Raw genomic sequence first — 9,596 nt, 5'->3', positions numbered from 1 at the left:
TTTTTTTTTTTTTTTTTTTTTTTTTAAGGTTTATTTATTTCGGAGAGAGGGAAAGAGAGAGTGCATGAGTGGTGGGAGGGGCAGAGGGAGAGGGAGAAGGAGAAGGAGAGAATCCTTAAGCAGACTCCTTGCTAAGCATGGAGCCCGATGTGGGGCTCGATCCCAGGACCCTGAGATCATGACCTGAGCTGAAATCAAGAGCCAGCTGCTTAACCAACTGAGCCGCCCAGGCGCCGCCCCCCTCCCCGGCCCCGCCCCCTCGGAGTTTTTGTTCCATGTTCCTTTTCTATAGCAGAGAGAAGGGATGTTGTCTGTTCATGAGAGGGTGGGAGGTGGGAATGGAGGATGAGTAATGAGTTGTACTTTCTGTATGAAGATGACGTTATCGATCCACTCTTGATAGAATGTGTGCTTTGAATCTTGTTTTTAGAAATGGGATTGATTTGCTCTAATGCTGATGTACTTGAGTCCAGCACTAGCAGACAGTGGTAGACACGGGCCCTAAGGGCCAGCTCTGAGCTTCACCGGGAGCCGGCCTTGGTGTCGTTAGCAGGCGTGCGGACAGGAGGGATCTGTGGCGTGTGCTCACCAGAGGCCCTGCATCCTGTCCCACAGGGCCTGTTGAGAGGCAGTGCGGCCTAGAGCTTGGGAGCGTGGACCCAGCTGCCTGAGTGGGAAGCCAGACCCTTCACTTATTAACTTTGGGACCTTGGGCCCATGACTTCTCTGGCCCTCTGTTGTCTTGCCTATAAAATAAGGTGATAGAGGACCTACTCCGTAAGGTTGTCATGAGGAGTCAGGGAGTTCATACGTGTAACTCACACGAAGCAATGCCTGGCACATGGCAAAGGCCATCTAAGTTTTAGGTGTTGTTGTCTTTAAAATGCAGTGTCTTTTCTTGACATTTTGTAACAGTTGATCTTTACAGAAACAGCATGGGAAGTGGTCTCCTCAGAAAACATGTTCTTTACCCTTGTGGGTAAAAAAAAAAAAATTGTCCCCTCAAGTTGTTAAAAGGGGACCTTGAAAGAGATGGCTCTTTGTGGATAGAGGGGAGCAAGCTCGTGGGTGTCATGATCGCTGGAGTCCTGAGGACACGGGAAGAAACAGTGGCCAAGGGGAGACAAAAGACACAAAGCTCCACGTATACGCCGGATACGGATGGATAATACCGTATTTAACCATGGGGCACCTGGCTGGCTCTGTCCGTTAAATGTCCGATTCGTGGTTTTGGCTCGGGTCATGATCTCAGGACTGTGAGGTTGAGCCCCGCATCGGCCTCCGTGCTCCGTGCGTAGTGTCTGCTTGGGATTCTTTCTCCCTCTCCCTCTGCCCCTCCAGCTCGTGTGCTTGCGTGCTCGCGCTCTCTCAAACAAATAAATCTTAAAAAAAAATAACGTATTTAATCGTAAAACTTTGTGAATTGGTTTTCTCTGACTACAAAGAACATTTCCCATAACGTTTCAAAGTCCTTACTAGTAATTTACTGCTGGCCTCGGATACAGGAATCGTAGCTATTAGTAGTAAGTAAACTTTCCTTGGGTATTTCCTACTCAGATAAACAATGAGATACCGCTGAACGTTCCTCTCTTTTCTTACTAGCTTTAGTATCTTGCCTAATCCAACAGAGTTCCAGAACATCTGCACGAACCAGATCCTCATTGCTGTTTTCCTCGGAGCTCTGATCTCTGTTTCTTTGGGCACGAAGGCCCCAAATCAAGGAGTGTGGGGTGTATCCGGCTACAGCTATCACAGGTCTAAGTGTACCTTCCAGATTATAAGTGCTGGCTCTCTTGGCCTTGCCCTAGGATCTTACCACTGAGCTCAGTTGGGAGCTGACGATTCCCCCGGAAGTGCAGCGCATCGTCACGGTGAAGGGGAAGCGCAGCAGTGAGCACGTTCATTCCCAGGGCCGCGTGATGGGGGACCGCAGCGTGCTCTATAAGGTATGGCTCTGCAGTCGGATGCCAAGCAGAAGGGCAAGGGTTTGCATTCTGGCTCTAGGATTTGGTGAGTCATTTCATTTGGTGAGTCATCTCATTTGAGTGAGTCATTTCATTCCTTTGAGCCTTAATTTATTGTCTGTCAAAAGAGTATAATGTGTCCTTCTCGTAGGGTTGTCGTGGTGATCACATGACACTCGTGCGTAGCATAGTACCTGGCATACAGCTGCTGCCCAGGAGCTGTTAGCTCTTACTGTTAGTGATAGTGCTGATAGAACTTTCTGGGGTTATGCCTTCGTTGATCCATTGGAAACTCCATCTCTGTGATCAGACACTAGTTAGTGGTGAAGGAGGGAGACAGAGAGGTGGCTAGTGGGCTGCAAAACTGTTGGGAGAGAAGGCAGTCCTCGTAGTGACACCTGGTCATTAGTGACACCCTTTGCTGAGTTGGAGGAGATGTGATAGAGCCGGGTAGCACGGCCAAGGCAGCTGACGGGCGTGGGGCAGTGCCGCAGGCTGCCAGCCTGGCCCGGCTGGAACAGCCAGGTACAGACTTGGCTCCGCCCCACACTAGCTGCTCATCACGGGTAATTTGCGGACGCTTCCCGAATATCTGTGTTTAAGAATATAATGGGGATAAGAGCACCTTTGTCGTACGATTGTTTTGAAGATTAATGATAACACATAATGCGGTTAGAACAGTGCCAGCCGCGTAGGTAACGTTATTAGCGCTCTTGATTTGAAATCCTTAGTGATGGATCCCTTCCCTGTGGCTGCAGTCAGTTTGACTTATTCAGAACAGCCAAGGTGATACAAATTCAAAAGTACACCTGACTCGTACTAGAAAAAGTATATCCCTTATGTAATTTTACCTTTACGAGTTAAAATTTACTAAGAGTATTTGTGCTTTTCTATGTTGAAAAAAGTAGTGGTTAGAGTAGGGCTTTTTGGATTTGTATTCATCACACACACTTTTCAGTTTAGATTTTTTTCAATAAGCTTCTTTTCATTTTGGCCTAATTTTAGATTTAGAGGAAAGCGGCAAAGATGGTGCATCGAGTTCGCATGTGCACCTTACCTGGTTCCCCTGGGGCACTGTGGTGCGTCTGTGCAAACTAAGAAACCAGCATCGGTACAAGACTGTTAACTAAACTGCAGACTTTCTCAGGGTTTCACCAGTTTTCCTGCTAAGGTCTCTTTCTGTCGCAGGCCCAGCCCCGGGCTCCACGCTCCATGGGCTTGCCACGTTTCTCTAAGTCTCCTCTGGCCTGTTTAGTCTTTTGTGACCTTGACAGATTCGTAGAGTACCAGGCAGGTGTTTTGTAGACAGTTTTGGTTTGTTTGATGTTTTTCTCATGGTTAGACTGTGGTTGGGGTTTTAGAAGGAATACCACAGAGGGGAAGCTGTACTTTTTTTTGAGGGGGAGTGTTGCTGTTGGGATGTCAGGCACTCTTTTAGACTCTGGGATACATCAGTGAACAAAATAGACAAAATTGAGGCTGTTATTGTATTCAGGAGAGGCCAGAAAGAAAATAAATAGATAAATGTACAGTGTATCAGGGGAGACTGGTTCTATAGAAGAACAAAGCCGAGAAGCGGGGAGGGGGGAGTTGGGATTGGAAGGGGGTGCAATTTAAAATAGGGAGGTTAAGGAGAGTCTCACTGAGATAGTGACACCTCAGGAAGGAGGAAGGGTAGTGCGTGGTATCAGGGGAAGAACCTTCTGGACAGGAAGGCCGGAGTGGACCTGGGGTGTTCCAGAAACAGCAGGCAGGGGGACAGTATGACTGGAATGGGGTGAGCAGGGAGGGTCGAGGCTGCTGAGGTTGGAGGGTGGCAGGACGTATCACGGCCACCACTCTGGCCTTGATGCTGGGTGAACTGGAGTGCTGTGGGAAGTTTGGAGCACGGATGTGACCTAAGCGATTGAGGTTAAGGGCTCACTCAGCCTGCTGTGGAGACCAGAGGATCGAGGGAGACAGGAGGCAGACCTGCTGTTACAGTAAGCCTGGCGACATGGTGGCTGCTTGACCTGGGTTTTTTGGGGGGCGGTGAGGAGGGACCAGATTCCAGGAGCCAGGAGGATATGCTAATGGGTGAGATGTTTTGTCTGTGCTGGAGAGAGAGAAGGAGTTGGAGGTCCTGGGTCTAAGACCCTGACGCATGGGGAGGCCTGCGTGGAACAGGCTTTAGGCAGGGGCAGGACAGGATTCCCTTTGGGGTGTGTCAGGTTTGAGGTGGGACTTTTAAGAAGAGATGCTGAGATGGCAGCCTGTTAGCGTCTGGAGTTCAGGGAGAGTGTTGCGTGGGTACGTAACCTTGGCTGTTGCCAGCACCCCTGGGTGGTGTGACCATAGCGAGTATAGACAATGTCCAGGAGACTGGGGAGATGAGCCTGCAGAGTAGACAGAGAAGGAGCGGCCAGTGGGGTAGAGGAAAACAGGGGGCCACCTGTCCTGGACACCAGGTAGAGAAAGTGTTTTTTTTTTTTTATAAAAGGTTTTATTTACTTATTAGAGAGAGAGCACAAGCAGGGGGAATGGCAGGCAGAGGCAGAGGGAGAAGCAGACTCCCCGCTGCGCAGGGAGTCCGATGTGGGATTCAGTCCCAGGACCCTGGGATCATGACCTGAGCCGAAGGCAGACGCTTCACCCAGTGAGCCACCCAGGCGCCCTGAGAGAGTTTTGAGAAGGGGCGATCACCTGTGTCGCAGTGTACTAGCAGGTCAGGTGAGACGAGGACTGAGACTTTTCTGTCGGTTTAGGCGTAGGGAGGGTCCCAGTGTGGAGAAACAGCACTGCTGGAGCGGGGGCTGAGGTCAGTGAGTGGGCAGATTGAATCATATCTTGACTTAACCACTTACTGTGTCTCTGATGTGAGCAAGTTGCTTTATGACCTGCAGCCTTTCCTCACCTACCGCGTGTGGATGACAGTAGCTCCATTGCGAGGTTGTTTGTGGGATCCCGTGAGGTGATGTGAGCAGAGCACCGGCTGTGGCACGTGGCACCCAAGGATTCTAACCAAGGGCAGTGGTGATGAGCTCCAATAGCAAGCTCTTCGGGCCAGAACGCCCGATTCCTCCGCCGAGCCGGCGGGCTCCAGGCCTGCCTGTCCGCCTCCTGGAGCTCGTGATGGGCTGTCGTGGCTCTGAAGGAACTCTTCTGTCCTGCTCCCCAGAGCCTGAACCCCAACCTGCTGGCCGTGGTGACGGAGAGCACAGACGTCCACCATGAGCGCACCTTCATTGGCATCTTCCTCGTCGATGGCGTCACCGGGCGCATCATCCACTCCTCCTTGCAGAGGAAGGCCAAGGGCCCCGTCCACATCGTGCACTCAGAGAACTGGGTGGTGGTAAGAGCGGCAGACGTACAGCTGTCAGTCCCAGGGACGCAGCCCAGCCAAGACCTGTGTCTCCAATCCTTTCCTTGGCTCTTGTTCCAGAGACCGGTGGCTGCTTTGTGTTTCTGTAGGATCCAAATGGCCAGATGGCAGTTGAGGTGCTGGTTAGGGGGCTCTGCTCAGGCATTAGACCGCCTCGGGCTCATGGCAGCCCTTCCCTTTCCCGACTGTGCGACCTTGAAGTGGTTCTTGAGCTCTCTGTGTTGCACCGCTCGTGAAGGAGGGCTACGAGCGTGTCCCTCTGGTCTGGGTTGGAATGACGCCTGCCTGCCACGGGATAAGTACTGAGACCCTAGCTATTGTTACTCTGACTTCTAAGTATCTTGAGAACTCCTTTGTCTTAACGGTGAACTTCGGGTAAGGCTAGATAAAACTACCCTGAAAGTTAGTAAACTTGGTAGCGGGGAAGAAGACTGGGGTGCTGGGTGGTTTCTTTCCTTCTTAGACGTGTAGCTCGTGTGTGGAAAGGTACCTTCCTGCGTCATACTCCTTTCCAGCCCAAGCAGCAGTTAAGTCCCCAGCTGCTTCCCCTCCTCTCTGTAGTACCAATACTGGAACACCAAGGCCCGGCGCAATGAGTTTACGGTGCTGGAGCTCTACGAGGGCACCGAGCAATACAATGCCACTGCCTTCAGCTCCCTGGACCGCCCCCAGCTGCCTCAGGTCCTCCAGCAGTCCTACATCTTCCCATCCTCCATCAGCGCCATGGAAGCCACCATCACAGAGCGGGGCATCACCAGCCGACACTTGCTTAGTGAGTGACCAGGGGAGGGGCTCCGCTCCGTAGGGTGCCATACTGAAGGACAGAGTTGGAGGCCCATCACGGGCACAACACTCTTTGACCACTAGGAGGCTAGCGAGGAGGGCTTTATTTCAGCAGATAAAGTTAGTCCAGCTTTGCCACCTGTGAGAGATTGACTCGGCTCTCATTTCTTTCCTTTTTGTTTGTTTGTTTGTTTGGGAGAGAGGGCGCATGTGTGCAAGACAGGGGACGGTGGGGAGAGGGGCCAAGGGAGAGGGAGAGAGAATGTTAAGCAGCCTCCCCGCTGATCCCGTCGAGCCCATGGAGTCCATGGGCTTGATCCCATGACCCCACTTATTTCTCCGCAGTTGGGCTGCCTTCCGGAGCAATTCTTTCCCTTCCTAAGGCCTTGCTGGATCCCCGCCGTCCCGAGATCCCGACAGAACAAAGCAGGTGAGATGCTTACAGGTGGTACCGAAGGCTCTGACCCTAAGGAACGTGACCTGTTGGAAGTTTGGTCTTCGGCCTGCTGTGTGCTATCTTGCTGTGCTGCGGGCTGGGGCCAGAGCGGGAACAAGTCTGACGAAAACCTCTCCCTTTGTGGAGCTTAACATGCTGGTGGGGGGATGAGTGGACACTACATAAGATAAGTAACGGAAATAATAATAAGCAAGGGAGAAAAAATTAAGAAGGAACTGGGGCCTATGGAGGGGTGAGGGGGGCATGAGGGGGTGTAACTTGAGAGGGTGGCCTGGGAATGTGCCTCTGGGAAGGTGACTGTGGAGTGAAGACTTGGAGGTGGTCAGAAGCCTGCCTGTGGCTGTCTGGGGGAGGACCTCCCAGGCCGGGGAGAGCCGTGCCCGTGCTCTGAGACCGTGGTTGGCGAGCCAGAGGCAGGGAGGAGGTCACGCTGGCTACAGCAGCTGGTGGGGTTGGGGGACATGAGGGAATGAGCTCGGGGCGCTCATGGGGCTGAGTCATATGGAGAAACCAATAGCTTGTCCCCGTTAGCATTCAGTTTTGTATTGCCTGTCATCATCTCTGCACATTTTCTTGCCCCTGTCCCGAATTCTGTTCACTTAGGGGTGCAGGGAACTGAGCAGTGTGGGGAGAGAGCAGATCTGTGTTTGTACAGGAGGAAAGGGGGAGTGTAGTTTAAGGAGTGGGGCGGCTGGAGCTGGGAAGCATGGGGGATGAGTCTAGAGTTTTCCGAGGAGCGTGGACCGAGGCACTCAAGCCAAGAGCAGGAATTGGCCTAGTGGTTCCACGTGCGGGTTTTAGAACGTCGCTGACTTCCTCCTGTAGTGTGAATTACTGGCTGGCTGTCATTAGATTTAGAACAGGGCTGGAATCCAGATCTACCCTCTACACAGGTTTCTTTCTAGTAGCCCTTGCTAACATTCAGCGGCTACATTTTTAACTACCTGATGCAAGTAGACCTCGAAGGAAGATGTGAGGCTGGGTATGTGGCCTGGAAAGCTCCCGGGACTCAGGGCAGCCAAGCGACCCCCTTGCTGCAGTTTTGAATGCCGGTCCTGGCTGATGTTTTGCAGGGAGGAGAACCTGATCCCATATTCCCCAGACGTGCAGATACATGCCGAGCGGTTCATTAACTACAACCAGACGGTTTCTCGAATGCGAGGTATCTACACAGCTCCCTCAGGCCTGGAGTCCACTTGTTTGGTGAGTAGAGCCCCCAGCCACCATGCGCGGCAGCTGCTCTTTGGTTCAGGCTCGGGAAACAGCGGAGGATTCCGTTTCCTTTCCGACCAGAGTGTGAGGTCGTGGTGGACCACTGGCCTTACGTATTTCTCGTTCCCTCTGCCTTCCAGGTTGTGGCCTATGGTTTGGACATTTACCAGACTCGAGTGTACCCGTCCAAGCAGTTTGACGTCCTGAAGGACGACTACGACTACGTGCTGATTAGCAGCGTCCTCTTCGGCCTGGTGTTTGCCACCATGATCACCAAGAGACTGGCACAGGTGAAGCTCCTGAACCGGGCCTGGCGGTAAAGACGCAGGACCCCACTGCCGGAGAGCGGAGGGCAGCGAGGGTCAAATGGGAAGCTGCAGCTGTGGGCCGACGGGTCGGGCGGGGACGTGTGTCGGGTGCTCATCTCAGCTGAGTCGTGGGGAGGAAGCTGCAATCTCATGGGGACTCCTTTCGGGTTGCGTGTGCTCCGCGTCGGTGGCGGATGGAGCCTGAGCTCTCTCTACCCGGGCATCTCAGCATCTCGCCGGACTTGCCCTCAGCATCTGAAGGCCGTCAGCCTGTTTCCTTCTGTTGCCCCGTCCGTGAATGTTGTTTCTTTACTAAATCCCCCGACAGACTTTTCTCTTTTGTGAGGCCTGCTTCAGTTGATTTCGGTTCGCCCTCTGTGTTTCCCAGGCTTATCTAGAAATCCTTCTGTTTCTCTGCCTCATGCTTCAAAGTCAGGAGGGAACTCTTATTGATAACTCCACCTCAGAGGTGCTTTTGCTCTTTCACGTCGGGGAGAAAGAAGATCCATGCTTAGTCGAGGCTCAGAGACGGATCCAGCCTCTCATGCCTTCTCTCCAAAGAGTTGCAGAATCTATGTGGTGTCAAAGTTTACTTTAGGCCCCTCGTTTGGAGGCTGTCATTCAACAGGTGGGGCTGCCCGGTCCTTGGTGCAGTCTATAACACAGGCGTGTCACGGTGCCCGGTTTGTCACTCGTTGCCTGTGCTTTGCACCTAAGGTGTGTCCGAGCCAAGGCCGCCTTAATACTCCTGAATTGCCTGAACCTGCAAGAGATTTCGAGGGAGGAGAGACTCTCCCCGTTTTGCGGTACCTCCTGACCTCTCAGTTCACCCCCAGGCTGGGCTAGTCCTCTTCTGACCTAGTTGGAGCCAGCCATCCTGTTTAAGAACTTCATTATTTATTTTTTACTTTTTAGATATAAATTCATGAGTGCATCACCACATTTCTCCTCAAGTGAGTAGATTTTAAATGTTACCGCTGTAACCTTTGCAGCTTTAAAAGAGGGGAGGGCTGGATGGGGGTAGGAAACTGGCGTGTTGTGGATGAAGCAATGCCGATCGGCTGGGCCATCGTCTCTGTGACAAATGGAAAAAGTCCTAAAAGTTTCCTTTGCACCCAGATCTGGGGAATGATGGCGTTTTTCTTTCCTGTGAAGGATGAAATGTGCAGAGGAGACCATCTCTAGCCTTGTGGGGAGTGCGGTTCGCTCAGGTGTCTGAATAAAGTGGGTGATGAGTGGCACGAATGGCAGTTGTTTTTTGTGGCGTGGGACTTGGAGGCGACTTCTGAATTAGAGGGGGCTGCAAGCTGTGCAGACACAGTGTTATTTTCATAGGGAAACATGCCAATTTAATCACACAGAGTTGTGTTATTATTATTTTTAAGATTTTATTTATTTGAGGCGGGGAAGGGGCGGAGGGAGAGGGACAAGCAGACTTCCTGTTGAGCTGGGAGCCTGACGCGGGACTTGATCCTAGGACCGTGGGATCATGACGCGAGCCGAAGGCAGAC

At 52.2% G+C, this 9,596-nt stretch overlaps 1 protein-coding gene across 1 annotated transcript in view; it reads left to right on the top strand.

The window, feature by feature from the left end:
- Window positions 1–9,326, top strand: part of EMC1 (ER membrane protein complex subunit 1) — a 24,465-nt gene extending 15,139 nt beyond the window's left edge. The window contains exons 18-23 of the mRNA XM_040645862.1: window positions 1,809–1,946; window positions 5,122–5,295; window positions 5,887–6,097; window positions 6,454–6,538; window positions 7,639–7,768; window positions 7,918–9,326. Of these exons, the coding sequence (XP_040501796.1) occupies window positions 1,809–1,946; window positions 5,122–5,295; window positions 5,887–6,097; window positions 6,454–6,538; window positions 7,639–7,768; window positions 7,918–8,097 (918 nt within the window). The 3' untranslated portion in view covers window positions 8,098–9,326. The remainder of the gene's footprint in view (window positions 1–1,808; window positions 1,947–5,121; window positions 5,296–5,886; window positions 6,098–6,453; window positions 6,539–7,638; window positions 7,769–7,917) is intronic.
- The last annotated feature ends 270 nt before the right edge of the window (window positions 9,327–9,596 follow it).

The sequence above is a fragment of the Ursus maritimus genome, unplaced genomic scaffold (assembly GCF_017311325.1).
Source record: "Ursus maritimus isolate PB19 unplaced genomic scaffold, ASM1731132v1 scaffold_32, whole genome shotgun sequence".
Lineage (NCBI taxonomy): Eukaryota > Metazoa > Chordata > Mammalia > Carnivora > Ursidae > Ursus > Ursus maritimus.
Note: the sequence above shows the minus strand (reverse complement) of the source record. Positions and strands in the feature narration are given on the sequence as shown.